The following is a 25502-nucleotide window of genomic DNA, read 5'->3' on the forward strand; positions in this document are numbered from 1 at the left end:
AATCGAATGTTGACTATTCCAGAGCTATTAAGTTGTTATCACACACCACTCCCATTAATTCAAACCTACACAATATTTCACAAATGACCAATGCAAGAAACAAAAGGGACAGATAGATGTCATATAAGCAAGACCTTTCAGGTTTATGGTGTGCTGTAAGAGCCTACAATTGTTCTGAATAAACAATGGGAATGAAAATAATTAGATATTATGGTTTCACACTTTGTACTGTATATGAAAGAGGTGGAATTAGAACTCTTTAAATGGTTCTTTCCTGATTACAACTGTGAAATTAAGAGTTAATCAATATTAATTTCCATTATAGATAGATGCTGGTACTAGAAATATTGAAAACCTTTAGATACACTGACTTGCCAGGTATAACTTTTTTGATTTATTATAATAGATATATTGTAATAGGCCAATACAGAAGCTTTTATTGCAATTTTACATTTTAAGTACAGTAAGAGATTTACCACAAAGAGATCTGCAGTTCTCTTTGTACTTTTCTGTGGAAAGGAGGCACCAAATATATCAACTTCAATTTTATAAGGTCAATCATATTTTGTTGTACCACATATAGCACAATCACACACTGGTCATTGGGGCCCATTATGTGTTTGTGTCCCATGCAGGGTGTATCATGCCTTGCTCCGGTTGTCTGTTGAGATCTGTCATATCTATTCAACTTAACAATTAATGATGCAAAAAGCAAAATCACATGTTGATTTATAGATCTTACAGATTTACAGATCTTTTTACAGAATCACATGGGAGCCAGAGCCCATCTCAGCAACGAACAAACACAAGGCATCACGAACTCTGAATGGCATCTTGACAATAGTTTTTGATACATTTCCATGCTCATATTCTTTGGCGTCTTAAAAGACCATTTGAAACATTTGAAGGTTTTACAATTCTTTCCACTTCTTTCTTGATAATCAATGAAATACAGTATAATACTGTACTCAATTCCCGTTCAAAATCCCCTATATAATAGTATGCCGTTTGTCCTGAGATTTCTGTTGAGAAAAAAGATTCTGAGGTGGCCCTTTTAAGATCACTTTATTAGCCATATACAATTTGGCATTAGGAATTTGTCTTTTCACATATCCCAGCTTGCTCTCCCTGAGACACACATTTGGGGAGAAAGAAGCTTGGGGTCAGAGCACAGGGGTCAGCCATTTATATGGCACCCCTGGAGCAGCTGGGGTTGAGGGCCTTGCTCAGGGGCCCAACAGAGTAGGATTCTTCTGTTGGCCATGGGATTTGAACCAGCAACCTTCCAGCCAAAGGTGCAGATCCTTAGTGTCACTGCTCCACTCTAGTGTTAGTGTTTTTCCAAATATCCAAAAAGTTTGTGTTTGATTTATAACATATTGCTATACACTTATAAGTGTAAAAATAAAAAAAGATTAACAGTTTAAAAATGTACTCATTTATTTATTTTGTTACAATTCATAACTTATTGATTATTATTTCATTGTGTAATGTTTAGATTACATGTGATTTAGATGGAGCTTTCAATGTTCCTTCCATATGGCCAATTACAATTCAGTTCTGATTTATTCTATATGTGCTATTTAGATAGTACTGTATGTACAATTGAAAGAGTATAGTGATTAAATGCTGCTTAATTGCAGTCATACAGCTTATCAGGTATTAAATCAGAAATCTAATTATTTGGTTTTTACTAAATTGTCTAATGGACTATAAAATGTCTTGTGTTTGCTTCCATACAACGCTGAATAAAAGTGGTTATCATCCACAGTAAAAAATATGCAGGCATACGGTTCATGTAATGTATTGAAAAATTCAATGTAATATATATTTTTTCATAAAATGTATTATCAGATACATTACCAAATTTAACTTCCATCTTATGTGTGTTGCCTGCAAAGAAGCAAGTACAAGGTTAATCCAGGGTGAAATAAGGAAATATCTATTTTTTCCCCAGACTCACCTATCATCTCATGCTGTTGACCACTTAATTGCAACCCAATTTACCTCTCCCAGCTGACTTTTTGGCTGCATCATTTTATAAGTATTTCAGGACTTCTATTCCAGAAAAACATCAGTCATTTTATAATAAATAATAATTTTAAAAGCTGTGTATGCATGCTCTTGGTGGCTCAGTGGTAGGATTCCACTATCATGCAAAAGGGTCCGGGTTCTGTTCCAGCTCTGACCTGAGTCTTTTAACAGACTGTTCAGTGGACATAGTAAGCACTCTCTAACAATAAAATAATTTGTAAACTATATTCACAATATTATGAATATTAAGTAATAACATGAATGAACCCCCTGACCAACATACCAACATACCGAAAATCTCGAGGTATCACAGAAACAAAGATGCCTTTAAACAGAAATCACAATTGAGTATGAGTATAAAGCATTTAATTTTATATACAAATTTTATGGCCTTCTTGTATCTAATTTCCAGGGATTAGCTCTATAACATAAGAAAACAGCGCATCAGTCCTTGATTATGGTTATACAATACTTACGATGTCTGGTGGAGTTTCAGTGTTCACTTTTTTGTAATTTGTACACAACCATAATGTCCCATCAAGTTTTGGTATCAATAAACAAGGGGAACTCCACAGACTATTACTTCTTTGAACTAAACCTTGCTCCAGCAAATAATCTACAGTACCTCCTTCTGCAACCCCACTAGTTCAGCAGGATTTACGCGATAAGCATATTGTTTAATTAGGGTGGCATTACCCACGTCTATATCTCTCTATGACACAAGTTTGAGTCGTAGTGTCTGATAATAAAACAGTGCCTTCCAATAAATTTAACTATGTCTTCTTTTTACATTTCAGCTAAATTAGGTGAATAGAAAGTCAAATCAGTCTAGACCTCGGAGTTAATAGTGAGCGCTTTGGTCTGAAAATTTTCACATAACAAGAAAATCAGCATCTAGACAGTGTAGATTAATAATAAACAACAGAGTGAGTAACTGGCTCTCTTAAAAGTGTAACACATCTGTCTTCTCCATTATGGTACAGTTTCAACATATTGATAATCTGTTCTCTACTTACTGGCAATTGTAAAAATAACCCTTCTTCCCTCCATTGTTTACCTTCCATGAAGAAATCCTTAATCATAAAACCATCACTTATAATAATTAATCCCAAATTATTATACATATTCACTCCAGAGCCACTTTTTTCAGAAACAACCTCCCAGTAAGTCTTTGGACTACACAGTATTGTACATTATATGGTACTGTGCAGTAATGAACTTCAGAATTATATAATCAGTATATAAATATATGGTAAACACAGTAAGTACAGTATGATACCATATGGTTTTAAAGCCACTACAGTACATAATGTGTGAGATATATTTTTATAATCAAAATTTAAAGTGAAATTGTTTCCTGATTACTCATTGATTAAATTTGCATTAAGACAAAACAGATTTTCTCAATGCAGATATAAACATTGCATTTACAACAACCTATAATAATTTTTTATAATATTTTTTTTAACCTATAACTATTTTTTTATATATCCAACTGAGTAATTGTTTTGTCAAATAACCCTACTTTCTTTTTACATTAATTTAATATTTAACATACCATAATACACAGTTTGAGATTCAAAACCAGCAGTTTTCTGGTGACAGTCATAATGCTTCCTCACGCCACATTAAGCATTCACTGTGCCACCTGGTGGTTGTACAAAATAGTGCAGTCTGACAACAGAATATTAAAAAAAACTGTGGCATGGTACATTGCACTGAGGCATGTAGTACGCCACAAATTGCTGCATTATCCTGAGTCCATTCTCAGTGGCTAGATCATCCTTCAATGACCAGACCTCCAGGGACATTACAATATGTTTCATCTAGGTTTCACTTTAGATAAAACAAACTTAAAATAAAAATGGATCAAGGGATGTACAGAATGAAGTGCTGTACAGTATATCCATGAATTGTTGTTTAGTGACCAAAACATTTCTAACTTGTGTGCTGTACAGTATGCCTGTAACAGAGTTACAAAAAATGTTTTAATCATAATAGTGGCAAATAACACAATTTGGTTTATCAATTAAGCTGCACTGAATGCTTTTTCTACAAATTTGAAATCATACTATTGTATATTATGATACTGCTTCTAACAGTATCGCCACTAATGGGACTCTTCATAAATCCATTACTCAATTAGTTACGGCAGCAACTTGTGGGGTGTCATAGAATTGTTTTTGAATTGTTGCATTCCTGTATTTTATTAAATTCATGGCTGTCCAAACCTATACAGAAATAAAATACTGTCAGTTTCTTCTTCCTTCACATCTAACGTTTATTGCCGTTTGCTGTGTAACACTAAATTCAAATGTTGGTATTAAGCATAGGCTGAAAGCTTTTTGTATTTTTATGCTTAAATATAGAATGATTATAAACCAACAGTAAAACCACATTTTACTGCTGCGATATTATAAATGCATTCTGTTCAATGTTTAAAGTTTAGGCAACAACCTATCTACATGTTTCTGCAGTTTCACATCAAAAATAAAATACATTTGTGAAGCCATGTCTTTTCTGCTTTTAACAAAAATGGTGAAAGTGGTTAACCAAGGAATGCTAAATAACAAGGTGTTATACAAATATACAGAATACTTTTAGATTTTGTGTGTGGCATTTATTTTACAAAATAAAATATTTTTCTTTTATTTGTCAAGGGCCTTTTTAAAACAAAACAGGAAGTAATTCCCTTACCAAACAAAACACATATTGTTGTTTTTAATTTGGTGCATGAGCCAAATACATGGAGAAAAAAACTATGTCAAGATGTTCCACACGTTAAAGAATTCCACGAATAATCCACAGATATCATACTGTACATCAACTACATTTATTAATGTTGTCCTTGCAGACTGTCTTAATCTAGATGCAATTATTTACATCACTGGTTTGCAAGTGAAAATGATATTAAAATATTTTGAATGGTGCATACTGTACCTCAACAATATAACAGTAAATTAAAATGTTAACAAGTTCAAAATTTTGATCTACATATAGTGCAGACTTGTATCGGCTACCATGCAACTTACTGTATAGTATGAGACCAAGTAACTCTAATCACTGCTAAAAACCTTTATTTTAAGCTGGGCTTCTTTTTGCATGTTTATTTGCTTTTTTAAATACAATATGTTTTAAAGCCACAATGTATATTTTTATTATTAATATCTGAAACAAAAATATCTGTTTTCTAATTACTATGTATACAAAATATCGAATACGATATACTGTATGCAATTAAAATATCCAATAATTCTGTTATCATTATACAATATTGTAACATATCTCATTTGGAGTTGTGGTAGCAATGTGTTAACAAATCCTGTCTCAACAAAGTAATTATTGCATTTAATGAAATTATTGGTAGAATGCGTACTGTACCGTATGATTAGTGCAGGAAAGCACTAAACTGATTAATAGACATTTAAAACTGTACCAATTTATCTGACAACAGCACACAGCTGCAGTATGTGCCAGCTGGCAGTTATACAGTGTGGTGTTGTTTAGATTACTCCATTAAATAAATTAAATAAAAAAAATCATAAGCAGCACTCAGTGACAAGGAATTCAGAGTTTCCTAAGTCGGAGTCTACTACTCCTCGGTATACGTCGTGCATTGTAGATGGCTGCATCAGTAAATACTCTTTTCGATATATAGTAATACACTACCAGCTCTTCTATTTTTATTGTCTCTCCAGTACAGAGTCTCATTCACTTTAGGATTAGTAGGTTTCCATGAACCTAGGACTTCAGCGCTGCGGGGCAGAAATGCTAACCTTCGTGGCACCATCTTCTGTGGTAGCTTTTATCTCATTTAATTTGTTTCAGATACTCCTACCATTTAGGTATAAACAGTTAACTACCTGATCATTTGTTATGTTTTTACCTTTGTTTCTCCTTGGTCTTTGTCCGTCATGTGACCTCCTTGTTGATTTTCTCTAGTTTCTCAAAGATGAGGCCTTCTTTTGTATACCATGTCCATCTCCATGTGTTGCATTGACCATTTATAATCTTACATGTTCACCTTGCTTCATTGCTGGTAAAATTCCTAAGTATAAGTAAACAATTATTTAGTGCTGTTCTCCAGTTCATTGCCAGGTTGTATGAATTTATTCTGGATGTAAATTGTGCTGTTTATTCCAATTTCATTTGTGTCTATATGGACATCAACAACTGCGCCATTACTGTCACGATCGCAACCCCTCCTCTTAAGGGCGCTCCAGCCAGACGCAGATGCTAATTCGGGCTCTGCATTGGTTTCCGCATCATGCGAGCCCGGGACCTGGATGCACCTGGCTCCGTTATGGTTTTAGCTTCTGTTCTTGTTCCCGTTCCCATTCCCGTTCCCCTTGCCGGTCCCGACCCGGTTCTGGATTTTAATCGTCATTCTCGGATGGATCTCCTGCCCTGGGACTTTTTCCGTTTTGGATTTCCCGTTTGACTCATCCCTGGATCGTTTGCCTTGGCCACACCTCCCCCGGCCACCAGCACTCCATGGACACGCTCCCCCTGTTCTCATCCCCGTATCCTACATGCTTTTTTCCCCGTGTTTTCTCACTTTACCTTGTGTCGTCTGCATAGGGTCCGGAAAGAATGCATCCTGACAATTACCTGCACAAGCTACAAAAGGAATCTGTTGACTTTATGAATCTTATTTGTCACCTTAGTTCCAGGGAGACAGCAAACTGTTCTCTCATAGATGTACTGGCCTTCATGTCCCTCCAGGACACCTCCTAGGCCTGGACTAGGGAATTTGTTTTTGGCAATGTATTTTGGCAATACTCTAGGATTCTTGCCAAAGATTATTTTCTTTGTCACCTGGGACCTGCTTCTTTCACTTTGTCTCTAAATTGTTTCTCTGAGGGTGCACACCACATTGAGTGTTAGTTTTGTTAGTTCATTCATCTCTTGGAGTCCTGTGAGTGCCTTTTGTTTGTTCTCTATTGTATTAGCCTTTTCTTTAAGGATCTGGATTTTCTGACAATTAGCTGTTGTGATCCCATATGTCACACAAGATTATGCAGATTATAGGTTTAAACACCATTTTTGAAGGTCTGCATATGTTGTTTACTCAATTCAGAGAACTGTGTTTTGGAGACAAAGATTTGTTACACCAAACTTCAATAGTTACAGTTCCTTCACCCAGGTTTAAGCACCCTTATAAAGTCATTCTGTTTGCCTATATTATTTTCACACAATTGTTTCTAACATTAACCTAGATTTACATATTTACTTTAACATATACTGTAGTAGATTTTTTGAAAATGTATAGTAACAAACATTTGGCTAAATAAAGATTTTAGACTATCCATTTATGTACCGTGGTGCCATGGGGGTAGTTGACACCGCATTGGGCATGGTAAGGCTCCCATTCTCCCCTGTCATGCCCCTTATAAGTTCTTTTAGGTTCCTTTTCTTTATCTTACATGCACTCTCATCCGAGAGTGGTGATCACACTGACCCCCTCATCGGGGTAACAGGATACATGACTCCACATTCCGTTACCCGTTACCTTCAAAATCTCAAGATCACCAAGTTCATCCTGTTGTCCTTACTGCTAGAAACCTCCTGCTCCCAGACACCAACACGGAGCCTCTTGCCCCTACTCCATTAGGCCACTGTTTCATATACAACCCCAGTGCCTCGGACTCCCAGGTTTGCCTCCAGTCTTGACATCCTCTCCTGACGCCACCAGGTTGGGTTACACAAACACACACACTACCTACATCACCAAGTCTCTTCCGCACTACACATCGTGCCAAGATAAACACACTGTTCCTCTCTAACACACACTCACAACCCCTCTGGCATTTCACTCTTACGCCCTTAGGTTGTGAACTCACAGCTGCCAGCGCACCTCACATCATGACCAGCCATCACTGTGTTATATCTACGCAGCTGCCAGCGCACCTCACTGTGCACCCTCTCAGAGGGTGCAGTTTTATAGACCCCACTCACTTCCGTGATACCAATGTATTGCCAGGGGCAGGGTCCCTCTACCAAACAACCCACTCTTGTCCACACACACTAATTCACAACTCACTCATACAGCCTAAATATTTCGATGATCTCATAAAGCTCCATTTCTTCTGTCAGTCTCCTTGCAGACTGACGTTCTCACTCTTTTCCTCACAGGCTATTCCTCTCACAATCCCCTCCGGAATTGTAGTCCTTCTCCACCCCCTCATGGGGTTACTACAGCGGCTAATCATTCTTTGTTCATTCATGTAGCACTAAACTGATTAATAGACATTTAAAACTGTACCAATTTATCTGACAACAGCACACAGCTGCAGTATGTGCCAGCTGGCAGTTATACAGTGTGGTGTTGTTTAGATTACTCCATTAAATAAATTAAATAAAAAAAATCATAAGCAGCACTCAGTGACAAGGAATTCAGAGTTTCCTAGCTTCTAACATCACCCTGACTAGTAGCATCTCACATCTGCTACTGTCCTGCTGGATCTTTCCCCTTCTTTTACAGAAAGTATTCAGGCTAGTTTTAAACCACTTCTACACCTCCTATTCATTCACGTCAGGTGTGGTTTCCGCCCCCCACACCAGACACTCATTATTATCTTTGGCATTATAAACTGGTCAGAAAAAAGTATTTTGTGATTTTGTGAATCATTGTATTGCTTTTAAATGTGACAATTTGCATTTACAAGTGCACATAGATTTACAAGATAACATAAATTTACAGGTTTAATTAATACACCTACTCACAGATGTTACTTCTGTAGTTCCCCTGGTTGTTCTTTGCCTGTCACTTTCATCTCATAAATGTTGTCACCAGATTCCAGCTGGTTTGCTGATATGTTTCCTGTAAAATATTTTTAGAGAGCCATAATAGCCTGCAATATGTTTGAGTCTAGCAGCATAGTGCAATATTTGTGTGATAGTCAGCTGATAATGATGCAATGTATACCTTACAATTTGATTTGTGTGTGATAAATGCCAATTCTGCACAACAAAAGGGACCCCAGTCTATATAGTATACAAAATCTGTATGATGAAACAACATAGTAGTCCTAGTATCCTAGTATTCTTTTTATGCCAGGTTTTTTCAACGAACAGTTTTGTTCAATGTCATATGTTCTATTTACAGAACTAACATCTCTTTCAGGTTTTCAGGTTCTGTCACTACTGTTTTCCAAATAAAGCACAAAATAATCTTCAACTGAATTTTAAAATTCTCTTTGTTTTTTTCTTGGACTATGTTGACCTAGATCTGATCTGCCAGTTATATTGAAATTAATTTAATTAATAGATCCTTTGTTGTAAGAAAATGACATATTTCTTTCCCTTACTTTAGGGATAACAACTGTTCTGACAATGACAACGTTAAGCATAAGTGCAAGGCATTCTTTACCAAAAGTTTCATATGCCACAGCAATGGATTGGTTCATAGCGGTATGCTTTGCCTTTGTGTTCTCTGCTCTCATTGAGTTTGCTGCTGTGAACTACTTCACAAATACACAAATGGAGAAAGCAAAAAAGAAGCAAATGAAATGTCCACCAGCACCTAAAGCTACTCCAATAAAGAAGGCAAATGACACTGAAGAAGTGCTACAGGTAAGCCTCTCTATCGTGTGCTAGTTAACGGTTAACTGCTACTGCTAAGTTCAAGATTACTTACAGCATATTATAAACATATAATTGTTCTTGAAAATAACTTATCTAATTGGTTATGCAGACTGCTATCGATAAACTAGTAGTCACAGGCATTTAAAATGTGTATAATTTTAAAAATCTTCTGTCTGTTTATGATCTTATTTATTATAATATGCTCAAAATTCTACCACATTTAAGTGTATATGTATACAACAGTAACTGTTTTTTTTGCTATTGCTTGTAACTGATTTTGATTATGTGTTTCTATTTTACTCCACATTCGGTATTGGAAACTACAGATAACTACAGATAACAATATAGTACAAGATCACCATGTGATTAATTAAAACTGCTTGGCATGTGTGTACTTCACTGATATTTCCTACTTAACATGTTACTGTACAGATCCAGCCATTCAAAATGCGCAACTTATGCTGTGCTAAAACGCGGTGGACGATTCGCAACTAACTGCAAAGTACTACAAAGTACCTTGTAATACCACCTGGAGATGGGCTTAGCTGAGCTGAGCTTAATTTCTCATGTGCAGCATTTGGGCTGTAGGCAGAAAAAGCCCAGTTTTGATTCCTGGTCAATGCTGAGGGACAATCTTTTGCCAATTACAGAATTTAAATTGTATACTGTTCAGACTTTTAATAATTTTAAACTGTGTATTACAGCATGTTAAACATTAAACTGATTACAAAGTAGGTATATTTTATAAAAGCAAGATTGCTTAGTTGAACAAAAGTACACAACCTTCCACCTTCTTCATACTGTAAATATTTAAATTAAGCATATGTAATTTATGCATCAAACTTTAACTTGGTAACTTACATTGGGTTGTGGTTTTAAAGTGCTTGATCTAACATAATAAAGCTTATATACTGTACTTCATTAACAATTATAACATTTTATCTTTTTCTAAGAATACGTGGTAAGAACACCACTTGCTGTTATTGTAAAAAAAAAATAAAACCCTCGACCTCCAGCATGTGGGTCACACACCAAAGCCATTACACCAATGCACTGCTTGACAATTTAAGCTCTTGCTGAAAAAGGCAGGCAAAATGTTTCTAAGTAGTCGCAGGTGAATGATGTTTACAGATGTTTAAGGAGGTTAAAACTTTTTTTTTATAATAAATAAACTTAATATAGTCAGAAGGAGCACATAAAATGAAAGACTTTGATACTTAAAATGTTTATGAAGATTGGAATACTGGTGTGTATTCTTTATTTAAATGACCAATACCAGCCATATACAGCTTACATAATATGTTTACAGTATATTTCTAAATTGATATCGTTTATGACCTTCAGACACATTATGCTCCTCTTCTTTTTATGCTCAGCTACCAAAATGTCCCTTTAGTTGTAAAATTAGATATTAAATATTCAATATTAAGTGGAATTAAACATGCACATTAAAGAGATTAAATGAAACAATTGTTTCACTAACAACCAATGCACCACGAGTGCCGCCTGTCTGTCTTTTTGGCCAGCCAATCACGTACTGCGGTATTCTATGCTAATCTGCAGATAATTTGGCACAGTATGGGCTTTTACTGTGCATTTTGAATGGCTGTATGTCACAGCATTGCATTCATCCCTCTTGGTCTGAGTGAATGGTCATTGATTTCAGAGACAAGTTTTCTAAAAAATGGGATAACTTCAAGGCACAACTGTAAATTCTTTACTCTCTGACTGATACAGTCAGGATTTGTTGATTTACTCACGAACACCATTCAAAACACTGAGCTGCTCCTGCAGCATAATTATCCATGCTGAGAACATTGATTTCAAAAGTGAAACATTTACATTTGCTCAATCTTGCTGAAAATCCAGTTGGTAGAGTGTTTTTAGAAGCTATTCACTTTAAATATTAAATGTTGTATTAAAAGAAGTCAGGAATGAGAGCATTCATGTTGTTTTATCTAGTCTTTTTATTGTTTGAAAGCAAAACCAAAAAGTATACGTGCCTGCTCCCAGTTTCAATATTATTCTTTTCATAACTGATGTGTAGTTCTTAAAATTCTACATATGCTAGATATCTATATAACACACATACATAAAGAATAACATTTTGTTATATATCTGTGAAAGGGTATTAACATTTTGTTATATATCTGTGTTACAACAAAAGTGTTTTGAGTACACATCAGTGACCACAATCAGACGTATGAGATTTGTATTACAGTAGATACTTGATGGTGTCAAGTGCAGGACCATTAATGTCAAGTACAGTAAGAATTTAAAAAGAATTTGTAGTTGTATGACATGGTCTGTATTTTTAAGGTATTTGTTATAAAATATATTAAATATTAGGGAGAAGTTTGTAACTTTTGGAAAGCTCATAATATAATATATAGGTATAAAGTTGACACCACCAAAAAGTTCAAGTTCAAGTTATTGTGAAGACTTAAATTAGTATTAGTTTAATTTTTATTGGACTGTAAAAAACTCCAGTCTCTGCTCTTTATACTGATTTTATTTAAGCAAAAATCTGTCTAAAGGATCCAGAGATCATATTACTCATATATTACTCAGCTTTCTGGCTGTGCAATCAGTGATTGAATGACTCCATTGATGTTCACTAATACTTGTGAACTTTATATAATATAGTTCAGGTGGGTAGCTGCGTCAGCATGCGTAGTCTGTAAAGGAACAAGTAATAGGTTTATTCCATGCTGAAAATTGACCCTCAAATACCTGGATCAATTCTGGTGCTGGGCTCTTTCCCATTGGCATGTGAAGCTATAGATACTGACACATGGTTGTTGCAAAATACAGTAAGAGAGCATGACTTTTCATCCACATCCCTCATACCTGAAGAAGGCTTCACAGCCGAAACATTGTGATTTCTCTCTTCTCTTTTCCCTTATTTCTTACTACTTCGCACTCAATATTGTGTTTACAGTCCTTTGGAAAAATCGAATTCCCACTCCACACCACATCAGTTGTTACTATAAATGATGTAATTGGCACACTTTTCTCTGGGTCAAAATGTCCAAGCCCAGACAGCCACATCATTTGTATGAGATGCTAAATCAAAGTCCTGAACACTTGATCATCTAAAAGATCTCAAACATCCCATGACGCTGTTTGGAAGTGTAGGACAATTACTCCAGTGTCCTAAGTAGCACTTTGGTTTTGCTTAGTCAGGCCTATCAAAATGCCCTCTTTAATTCAACTGTGAAACAAGACACTTAGTGTACAAAACATTAGGGACACCTGCTCTTTTCCTGAAATAGACTGACAAGGTGAACACAGGTGAAAACCATAATCCTTAATTCACTGTTTCACCTGTTAAATCCACTTCAATTAGTGTTGATAAAGGGTGGAGACAGGTTAAAGAAGGATTTTTAAGGCTTGAGACAACTAAGACATGGATTGTGTATGTGAGGGATAATGGGCAAGAAAAAGATTTAAGTGAACATGGTATGGTAGTAGTTGTCAGGTGCACTGGTTTGAATGTGTCAATAACTACAATGTTTCTGGGGTTTTTAAGCTCAACAGTGTCCCATGTGTATCTGTAATTATCCACCACCCAAAAGACATCTAGCCAATGGCAGGCCAGTGGTGGAAAACAGCTCGTTGATGAAAGGGGAGGACACAAATTCTGAAATCAACAGATATTGTACAGTTAATCACCTGACAGTTAAGTACAACATTGGCACACAAAAGACCCATTAAAGAATGCACAACACGTCACACCTTGACGTGAATGGGGTATGGTAGCCAATGACCTTACAGAATTCCAATTCTTTCAGCAAAAAAACAAGAAACCACAGTTGCAGTGGATTAAGGATTGAAAACACTAGGCACTGGAGGATTGGAAAAACATTGCCTGGTCTAATGAATCCCAGTACCTGCTGTTTTAGACTGATGGGAGGACAATGCTATGGTAAAAACCACATGCATCCATCATGCTGTGTGTTTACAGGCTGGTGGTGGGGGTATGATGGTTTACAGTGTGTTTTCATGACACACACATTGAGCCCCGTGATAAAAGTGGAGCAAAGTTTGAATGCCACAGGATATCTGAACATCATTGCCAATCGGCCATCCTTTCATGGTAGCAGTGTATCAATCTGCAAATGAATTTTTTTTTCAGTAGGATAATGTCCTGTACCATGAGGCTAAGATTGTCCTTGAACCGTACCATGGACATGACAATGAATTCTGCTTAATGCAAAGGTCTGCCCAGTCACCAGATCTCAATCCAATTGAACATCTGTGGGATGAGATGGAATGAGATAAAATACACTTTTTCTGAACAAGAATAACTCTCAGAACATTACTCTTTATTGCAATAATTATACATTCTGAGACAAACCAGGTTTTACCACTTAGTAAAAAATAGAACTTTTACTTAGTTCAAAATATAACTTTTCACACACTTTCCTCCCTCAATGACAATACTGTATTCTAGATCTTTTTGAAACTCATAAGAGTGCTCTGAAGTGCTCCTTTATGTTCCACAGATGCATGTTTATGGAAAAGCACAAGTATTTTTATCAGCATGTGTAAGTAGTTTCAAGTTGGTATCTATTCAATTAAGGACCCTCTTTATAATGACTCACAGACTCCTTTCAAACTATTTCAAATGAAGGTTCCACTCAAAGATAGCCAATATTTTTATTTTATTCACAATAAAAGGCAGACATTTTGAAAATTTCTGTATCAACCAATTTCTGTATCTACCAATACCAGTAAGTGAGAAGCTGCTATTGTATCCTGTATCACTTAAACTACTCCAGTGAATGTCCTACTATATAAATATTTACTGTCCAGTTTACCATTGTACAGAATTTGTTCTATATTGATTTTCTCTATTGCTAAAAGAACCAACCACTGTGTCTCAATCTGTACATTTCAAAATATACAGTGCTAATTGGCCACCTGTCTACACAGAGATAGATTTTAATATGAAAAACAATTGCATTTGTCTTGTAAGCAATCACCAGCTAACCTTTACAAACATTTCACCCCTGATTTGAACGCCATCTAGTGGTAGCTTTGTGGCACCTGGACTTCAGGTTCGCTGACAAACATGAGTATTCGACTGGCAAAAATTCTGAAATGTCTATAAAAATGTTTATGGAATTCTAAGCATTATCCCTGGATTGGATTCCTACAGACCATAGTCTCCAAGGAATCTTCCTTTCCTCTTCATTGTTTAGGTGGATTTGTAACCCAGTGAGGGTGCACAGCTGCGTTTGATAAAATACTGGGAGGGTTTGGGGGGCATGCATTATCTGTGATTTCTTATTTTTTGGGAAGGTGTCTATTTTGCATCTTATGTCTTTCTATGAAGGGAATTAAGAGAATTTTGGGTAATTCAGGCATATCAGACAAGAAACATCCACTACTCCTTGCGTCTTGTGTCACCGGTGCTAATGCTTTATATTCTGTGGTGTTATTAAGATAAGCTGAACAGGAGAATGAAAAGTAAAGACAGAACTAAATGGGCAAAAAATAAACTGTATAAATGACCAAATGCCAGTTGTGACTGTTAAGGAGTGGGAAATTTTATAAACTTCTGCCAATTCCTTCAAATATATGTATTTAAAATAAGGCTGTATCATATTTTGTATGATTGGAGATATTGGAATGGAACTGTTGTTTATTAAAGTTTAAATTATATGCCACAAATGTGCAGAGTGCAGAAAGGTATTTTACAGAAATGTATGGATGAAGAATAAAACTAAGCTTATATCTTGTAGACATAGAAAATATTTTTTTAATAAAAAAATAATTTTACACAAATGTTTTGAGGATGGTTTTCAGTCTGAAAACTGGAAAAGGACATTGAATGGAGTAAACCATAGCCTATTAACAAGGCAGGCTATTTAAATACAGGAGTATTTAAATAGTGTTAGATGTCAGCAAATGAGATTCTTTTCATTTTTCTGTCCTAAAAATCAAATGTATTTTTCTTGTGGATTCCACAGCAAGACTAAATCAACTGCATTCTAGCTATGACAGTTTACTGAAACCCTTACATCTTTCTGAAGATTTCAAAGGTAGTAAATATTCAGGAATGAAGTCATGTAAGAAAAGAAACATAACTTCTTCTATATAGTATATACACATATTGTCACGAACAGTTCTTTCCGGGCCCTATGCGGACGACACGATCCAGAATAGTGAAGACACAAGGGGAAAAATGGTCATGCAGGAAAAGGGTCTGGAGACGGGGGGCGTCTCCATGCAGTGCAGGTGTCCAGGGGAAGTGAATCCAGGCGAACAATCCATGTAGGAAATCCAAACGGGAAATCAGAAACAAGGGCTGAAGTCCATAGCCAGGCGATCCATCCTGAGGGGGGGGGAACAGGAACCGGGTCGGAACCGGCGAGGGGAACCAGGAACTAGGAACAGAAAGTTAAAAGCATAACGGAGCCAGACGCAGCAAGACCCCGGGCTCTCATGATGTGGAAATCAATGAGGAACCAGGAGTGAGGTCCGCGTCTGGCTTTTAAGGGGGAACGGGAATAGGGAACAGGTGCAGACAATGGGAGGGAACGAGGAAGGGCTGGAGCTCCCTTAAGAGGAGGGGTTAGCGATCGTGACACATATGATATGTAAAAGATATAGTATACAATATAAACAATATACACATCATGTACTTTTTGTGTTTTCTTTGGAGAACAACCAATTCAAAACAGAATTATAAAGGCACAGTCCCAAGGTAAAAATAAACATAGCCAATGTATCCTCCACAGCTTTGAAAAATGCTTTGTGGAGTTCAGGTATCAGTTCAGGTATTACTGACACAAACTGATGTGGACATCCCTGTGAAATCCCTGTGAGAACACATTTTGATAGCACAGTCTGCCAGTGATGTGTTACTCATTGTAGAAAAAACAAAGATATAATAAAATTGTTTTAATTTCTGATAATTGTTATAAAGTTCCAACTACAATATTCTGTGCAGCTTTTTATGTAACAGCAAATTCAATTACAGTATTTTAGTGTTTCCTGTCAGAGTAATATAGCTTATGCTGCAGTAAGAATATGAAACCTAAATATTTAACCAGGATGTTTTCATGGTCTTACTGTAACCTATAGGATACAGACTTTGACCCCATGAACCATCTCCCAAGAAAAAATAACAAAATAATATACTCACAACAGTTTCTTGCTTTTAATCCTTCAGCAGCATACATACAATACAGAATTCATATCTGTTAAAATCAAACAAATATTTTAATTGGAAGTACCACTCCTGCAACATCTCTTCTAAACTTGAACAACTGGTTTAACATAGTAAATTATGCATTAACGTGTCATATTTCTAATATTAACTATACATTTAATTGATAATAATATCAATGTGGACTTGTTATAAAAGTGCATTTATACATATTGCATGATAAGAAACCTGTGAAAACTAGGAAAATCACAGAAATGCATTAACTTGAAAAGATTTAAATTAAAAGAAAAGATTATTTGGTAGGGTGCTGCAATTGTTAGCATTTCTGCCTCACAACGCTGGGGCCCTCAGTTCAATTCCTCAGGTGCTATCTCCATAGAGTTTGTACAGTATGTTCTCAATGTGTTCGCTTGGGTTTTCTCTGTAATCCCGTTTCATGAAAACCTACAAGTAGGTTCATTTGCTTCTGGTAGAATTGTCCCTAGGTGTCAGTTTGTGTGTGACTGTGTTTGTGTCTGCGTGTCTGCCCTGTAATGGACTGCCATCCCATCTACAGTGTATCCTGCCTTGCACCCGTTGCTTGCCAGAATAGGCATCGGCTTCCCTGCAACCCTGCATTGGAAGAAGCAGTTATAAAATGGATGAAAAAGATTAAAGTTGAAATTGACATTGCTGCTGTGGGCTTATGGCAAGTTGTTTTTCTTATCTTTTTGATTTTTATATCTCATGTTAGCAACAGATTATTACTGATTATTAAGTGGAAGTAAGCAGAATACAATGATAATTTACTGTCGTACCTAATCTGCTGATAAAACTTTAAAATGTTCATCCTAATACAGATAATAACTATTATTTATATTTCCTTGCACTTATCTAGTACTCTTCATTCTAAAGGATTCTACAGCACTGTGCAAATATGAAATGAAACTACTACATGGGTGATGAAGTTAGACCTGGTAATCAAGTTAGACCTTAGAGTCTCCCTTAGATAAATGTAAATATGTCAAACATATTTTTAAAATATAAATATAACCCATTTATTTCTTAATTAAAAATTAGGTCAAGCAGCAACCTGGATACAGCAATTATGTGCCCCGTCATTAGCATTTCCTAAAAATATTAACTGTGCCATGACCCTCTCGGCAAGTAGAGTGAAATGATTAAATCTTCTTAATCTTTTAATTGAACTCAATTAAGGACATTTAAATGTTAAAGAACATTATTATTATTAATATTATTATTATTATTATTATTATTATTATTATTTCCTTGTAACTTTAGCTGGGTGTTAGTAGTTAATAGAGTTTGAAGAGTTGATCAATATTAAGTCAGATATTATTAGTCTGTCCTGACACAAGCAATTTGGAGGTGGAGAAATAGACAGACAATAGCTTATGAGATTAATAATTAACTCAAAGCTTTAGGATACAATTGGAGTCTTAGAGCCCAACATTTAGCCTACAACTTTCCCTACTAGGTCCCTACCATCATCTGCTCTAGTGCACCCCAGCTGGTAACCATTTATAAAATATTGTGTCATGCAAAAGTAGAGTTTTCATAGTTTCATCTTGTTGTTTCTCCTCTCCTGCTATATCCTGATTCATTCTCTTTTTACTTTTGATTTCCCTTTTAAAAGATGACAACATTATCACATAAGGTGCTGGTTATCTTCTAGAAAGTCCACTGTCATAAGTTGGGAAATTCCAACATGATAAGTTGTGAAGCCATCTGTGCACCACCCAATTGGGGTTATCTAGTGTGATAAACCCTCAGATTTGCAAAATTATTAGGATTAACTATGTCCAGCATTTTCAGTGCCTGGTTTGGGATGGTGTATCAATTTCTAAAATATGGAAGCTCTAGTAAATGTAGTTATTTTAAGACACCCGACTCACTAAAAAGTGATTTACAAATTAAAAAGTAATGCATGCATTACAGTAAAATATTAACACATTGCTGTTAGTTTCTGCTTAAACCTGATGTAGAATAATCATACATGAATGCAGCTCATAAGTCTAGGTGTAGTGGATTTACAGGGTGCCATGGCAACAGTGCAGAGAAGCATCGGTATAGGTGCTAGATGACTCAGACCAGGATTATAAAACAACCACTTTCTTGCAATAAAGCAGCACTGTTCCTAATGAGATTATCTTTATTTCTTTTATTGATTTGCTGTTTGTGGACTGCTACTACTTTACTAGCATACTTTGTATTATTGGTATTTGTTTATTTGATATATTAACTGCTGTAATACTGTATATAAGATGATTGTTTTCTACAATGACATTCCAAAAAGTCAGAGATATCCATACATTAAATAAACCATGCCTCATTTTTGGACAATATTGCTTCTCTATTTAGTCTCTGTGTTTTGTTTTCAGTTTAAATTACAATTGCACCATGTCTGGTCTCATGATTATTGGAAAATCTTTGACCCCCAGAGACCTTTTAGCATTCTGTGGACTCCAAGAGACCAGATTTTTTGTTACAAATTTCTTACATTTACACATTTCATAGAGACAGGAATCACCATCTACATCACAATATAACAAACTACAACAGGCTAGAGAGCCACTAGGATTCACATTTTCAAACCATATTATTATTATTGTTTTTGTTGTTGTTGTGGTTGTTAACTTCATGATATATTGGAACTTTGATGTTATCTTTCTGTAACAATAACTTAATTCTTATTCTTAATTCTGTTAATAATAATAATAATAATTTTACAGAAATATCAAATGGAACTATATTGTTACAAATATGGGTTATGATAATAGTGAATATTAGAAATAGAGTGGGTTAATCAATAGTTGAAATAAATACTCATAATCTCCAAATCATCAAGATTTTGCCATGAATATAACTGAGATTGGTATAGTTAGTTAGAGTTCTTTGTTCTCTGGCACAGATGTAATGAAAAGAGTAATGACTCGGGCAGACTTGGTTAAACAAATATTTATTCATAATAACACAATATACAGCATGCAAGTTATACTATTTACAAACAAGGCATCTAAAAAGACCATGTCCTAACTAACCAGACAAACCCCAGCCTGCTACCAAATATTCAAATCCTATATAATTAACTGGCCCAAAAAGCCCCAAAACAGAGGAGACCTGGAAATCTGTTTATTAACCTGGATGCTACAAAATGAATGAACTCCCTATTCCAAAAATGCATCCACTAACCCGGAGAGTTTCCTAAAAACAAGAGAATAGCAAGCTCTTTTAGGTTCAAATACTGAACTTGAATCTGGTCTTAAAGGCTGTTCAGAACAAACAATTATTCATGGCAGTTTCTGGTATGACCATAATTAAAATATTTAATAAATGACTTTTTTTCATGTATTCATGTATTTTTTATTCATTTCTTAACATACAGATGCAGCCATTCAAAGTGCACGGTACAAACCCGTACCGCGGGCAAATCATTATGTCATAGCGCGTCATAATGCATCATACCGTGGTACGTGATTGGCTGGCCAAAATGACCGACAGGGGCACTCGTGGTGTGTTGGTCGGTCGTGGAAAGATTTAATTATTTAATGTCTTTACTGTGCACGTTTTAATCTGCTTAGTATTGAATATTTATATGGAATTTTACCACTAAAGGGAAATTTTAGTAGCCAAGCATAAAAAGAATAGGAGCATAACACATCTGAAGGTCATAAACGATATTAATTTAGGAACATAAACATATTATGTAAACTGTATATTGCTGGTTTTGGTATTTTAAAGAAAAAATACACACCAGTATTCAATTTCTCCCTAAACATTTTAAGCATTAAAGTCTCACATGTGGTTATTTCGGAAACGTTTTTACGTGCTCATTGCTCCTTCTGACCATGTTACTGTACGTTTATACAGTATACAGTACTTTGTGAGACAAGTAATAGTTTTAAGCTTTTCTGCTAATACGCTCGATACCGGAGTAAACAAGCATACTTTTAGAATTTGATTAATAGGGAATATAATATGGAATCACGTATCTAAAGAAATTAATAATGATATAATTATATTCATGTACTGTAACACAAACAGTAGTATATACACATATCTATTGATACTGCTGTTTCACCACTTGTCATGTGACCGTGTTAGTAGCGTGATGGTTTAAGTGCCTGACTCATAAGCAAAAGGTCGGCTGTTCAAATCCAACTATCGCCACAGGTTTTCTTTTAACAAACATTTCTTAGAAAAACTAAAAAAGCAATATTATGGACAATTAATTAACTTTTTTATATTTCTAAATATCACAACATGTTCGAATCTAAGTAATTTTTTAATAACAATGAATAGTCACCGTCTTTCCTTCTGAATCGCTCCAGTAGCAGGAACCTCTATCGTGTGGATCCCTTTAGATCTCCCTTCAGATTTAAAAGGTTATTAATAATATATTCAGTGTTGCATCTTCCCAGTTTAGCTGATCTTTTGCTTCCTACGCATGCTTACACAGCTCCCTAGGTAAATTAGCATACTTGATTGAGAAAGCTTTAGAGAACTTAACATTTTTATTATCAACAAATTGTAAATATGACGTTTACATTGGAGTTATTAATTTTTCACTTGAGTGTATGGAGGGGTGTCAGCTGTCAATGACTGCAGACCCCCCCTCTTAGGCTGGGCAAGCGATTTTTTTAATTTTTAAAAAAGAAATAAAAAATTAGATATAATGATATAAACATTTACTGCAATACAATACTGCAGCATTTCAGCTGTGAATCCTTCTTCACGTGTGAGGGTCTTCAGCTCAAAATGAAACGCTTGGAGTTTGTAATGTAGGGCACTCTGGATGGGTTAAACTTTAATGCAGGAAAAATGTATTTTCCAGAAGCTACAGTATACTGATTCTTATGGAAGCCCGTTTCCACCAGGGAGTAAAAAAAAACACACACTTTTTCATTGACAAAAAGTAATGCCACACTCTCTTGTTTAAATTACCATGTCTCTTCCCGTTAAAAGGAGGAGACACTTTACACTTTAACTCTTCAGTTCACAGAGAAATTTCACCAGAATCTCTTCTCTTCTTGTGTCTAATTTGTAGTTTAGCAGGATTCAAGCAGGATTTCAGATTAAATACAGTGACCTCAATCAAGCCCAAATCATAGTTGAACCCGTTCAGAGCCTACATTACATTTTAGCGTTTCAGTTTGAGCAGAAGACCCTCACACCTGAAGAAGACTTCACAGCCGAAGCGTTGTGTTTTCTCTCTTCTCTATTAAGCATGTGTACGATGCTGTAATACAGTTTAAAATAATTAAAAGTCTAAACAGTATCAACTTGAATTCTTATCTCTATTAATATAACTATCAAGTGGTATTAAATAAATACAACTTTTTAGTATAGATTACACTTTTCTAAAATATATTTAGCTGGTTTTTGTTGACAGCTGGTACAGCACCCTACCATGCCCACGCGCCAGCATTATATTCTCATGTACGGGTAGAATATGTTCATTGTCTTCCAATGAAAAATGGGTTCCTTTCGCCCAGTTCGGGAGACATTAGAAGCTTGCCACACCCAGACTGTTACACTCACGCATTAGCAAGTTAAAGCAATTCCTTTGAGAAGCGCGATAATTGTTTTCTGCCTTGATTTTCTGATCTGCAAGGCCATTTGGCCGCAGTGAATGTGAATTCTGTCTGGCATTGCCAGATTGTGAAAAAATAAAACTATTTTATGAAACACATGATTGCAATTTTAATCAAGATGGGGGTAAGGGAGTCTTCTCTATGACACTCTCCCTTATAAAATTAATGTGAAACAAAACAAAAACTAAAAATAAGATACAATCTATAGACGTTCACAACATAGACATATCATAAAACATTTACATATATTGTTAAATTATTACTTTAAATATATACTTTAAGTTACTGGAACAGTCTGTTAATAAAATTGTTGCAATTTTGTTCTTGTTTGGAGGGGGGATATTCTGACAACAATTGATTAAAAGACGATCTGTCAAAGTGCAATGAAATACAATATTGTTGTTGTTATTGTTGTTTTTATCCTGTAAAGCGCTTTGAGAAGTCACCTTTAAAGGCGGTATATAAAATAAAGTTTATTATTATTAGTATTATTATTATTATTGTTTTTATTATTATTATTAATATGCTGGACAGAGAGGTGAAATATTATTATGCAGAAGACAAAGATAACGATTTACGTTGCATTGTCAGATTGTGAATAAAGACATTTAATTAAACATGCGTTTGCGAATTAAATGGAAATGGGGGTGACAGGGACTCTTATTCTCTTATTATCGACACTCGTTCAATTGTGGTTCTTTTGGTTTCACGGAGGGCTCCTCAGATAGTTGGGCAGTCAGTTTTTTGCGACACATAAAAGACATATTGTGGCATTATTACAGTATATAGGGCGGACACAGCAACTCAGACATTCATTGAATGAAAAAGGGCACTTTAATTTTCTGTACAGCTGGTACAGCACCCAGACAAATGCAAGCACGTTTTTAATAAAATGCTTTTATTCATTCATAATCTGATTCACATAACCCACATTCCCGAATGCCCCCCACCCCACTCAACAATCCTAGGAAGAACACAAAACAGCCTGTTAATAAAATTGCTGCAATTTTGTTCTGTCAGTTCTTCCTCCCAGAACTAAATCACATTGATCAGTTCTTGCTTTGTGCTGGGTTTAGCAGTTTTCCGAATATAGTCTTTCAGGGAATGCCATACCATCTCTATTGGATTTAAATCTGGGGATTCAGCTGGAGTTTTCACCCAGTTCACTCCTTCTGCTATAAGCCTCGCCCTTGCTGCTGTGTGTTTCGGATTGTTGTCCTGAAAGAAACGGTGCCTTGATCCAAAGTGCTCCCTGATATATGGGGCGGCATGCTGTTTGACCACGACTTCCTCGAAGAATTCACGATCCATAATTCTTTTGAAAATAAGAAGTGGTCCGGGCCTCTTCCAGATATACTGTACACCCCCAGACATGAACCTTCAGTGGAAGTTTGGACTTTGGCTTGTTCACATATCTCCCCTTTTTACAAAATGACATGGTTGAAAACTGTTCCAGAGCCACTGTTGTTTCATCAGTTGTTATCCTGTAAAGCGCTTTGAGAAGCCACCTTTAAAGGCACTATATAAAATAAAGTTTATTATTATTATTAATATTGATAATATTCTTCCTCCCAGAACTTGTAAAGTGTTGTTTTTATTGTTGTTATCCTGTAAAGCGCTTTGAGAAGCATACTGTCCAGCATATTGTATTTCATTGCACTTTGACAGATCGTCTTATAATCACTTGTTGTCAGAATATCCCCCCCTCAAAAAACCCTTTTTTTTGCTTACAGTAGTACTACTTACAGTAGTACTTAAGTACAGTACAGTAAGTAAGTACAGTACATACTTACAGTAGTACTTCTCGCGTTAAGAAAGTTAGGTGTTAGAATAAACTATTAGTAATCAATAATATTAAATTAATAAATTAATAAATTAATAAATTGTGCTAATAATAAATTCTATTCTACTCTGAGAATGTAGGGGGGAGGAAAAATCCCCGTGGTCTTTTCATTGATAAACTTGTGTTAACAAAAACTATAGTATGCTTAAGAGTTGTTTAACCGGTTTTTATTTATTTTTTCAGCCTGCTAGAGCACCACAATTCACACTCAACCACATCACAGATCACAGGTCAGTCCCAGTGTGTGAGATCTTGCTGTTTGATCTGTGCTTGATCTTTGATCTGAGCTTCAATAGAGAGCTTATCTCTATTAATATATTAATATCGAGTAGTATTAAATGCAACTTTTTTGTATAGATGACACTTTCTAAAATGTATTTAAAAATAAAAATGATTACAACTGGCACAACTGTAGCTTTTACGATACCTCCTAGAGTTACGAAAACACTTGCTGTGTGTACAAATTATATGTGTCTGTTTTCACAGCCTTCACTATGTCATTTTTAAGCCATTTTTTTTACCACGCTCGAATATTCTTCTGTCCATATCTTTGGAAGGGAAACACAGAAAGCCTTCAAACCAAATGCATTTTAAAGACCACAACTTGTGAAAATGTTCACAGCCTCCACATAAAACTATCAGTGAGCTAATTCTCTTTTTTTAAACCTCCGTTTTTTCATCGATGCATATTACACACTAACTGGAACCCGGGGGTACCGCTGTGTACACACGTTCACAACGTGAGAAATACTGCTCAATATGGCTTTGTGCGAAAAACCCATATATCACCATAGGAAGCATAACAGCATAGCCTCCAATTACCCAGACCACAAAACAAAGGAATAAAGCTTTGTTTGATTTCTGAAACCCTTTCTTTATGTCCTGTTTTCTTTCAGGTAAGGGTCAACTATATACACAATACTGCTGACAGCAGGAAAATCCCTATTCTTTACTCAGCAGCATCTTAAAACCAGCACCCATGGTGTTCAAACCGATTTTTTTACACAGAAGACTGACACAGCTTCGCGTTGTGAATCTGTTTTTCTAAGAAAACATGTGAGTGGGGGAGGTGGACTTGCCCTTATTCTACTTTGAAAATACCTGTTAAACCGGTTGGTTTACAAATAATGTAGACACAGAGAGAGAGATGCGCCAGGTGAATGCACATTAATGTAGGGCTTTTGGGCTCACGTGGATTTGCGCCTTACAGTACAACCTGCGGTACCGCTGTGTACATACAATACAAACATGTTGTAAAATTTTG

General features: G+C 35.6%; 1 protein-coding gene across 2 annotated transcripts in view; it reads left to right on the forward strand.

Moving 5' to 3' along the window:
• Positions 1–25502, forward strand: part of gabra4 (gamma-aminobutyric acid type A receptor subunit alpha4) — a 70220-nt gene that overhangs the window by 31938 nt on the left and 12780 nt on the right. For both annotated transcript variants that reach the window (XM_088915438.1, XM_088915447.1), the window contains one exon: positions 9350–9609. In XM_088915438.1, coding sequence (XP_088771564.1) covers positions 9350–9609 — 260 coding nt within the window. The remainder of the gene's footprint in view (positions 1–9349; positions 9610–25502) is intronic.

The sequence above is a fragment of the Atractosteus spatula genome, chromosome 1 (assembly GCF_055471065.1).
Source record: "Atractosteus spatula isolate fAtrSpa1 chromosome 1, fAtrSpa1.hap1, whole genome shotgun sequence".
In the NCBI taxonomy this organism is placed as follows: domain Eukaryota; kingdom Metazoa; phylum Chordata; class Actinopteri; order Semionotiformes; family Lepisosteidae; genus Atractosteus; species Atractosteus spatula.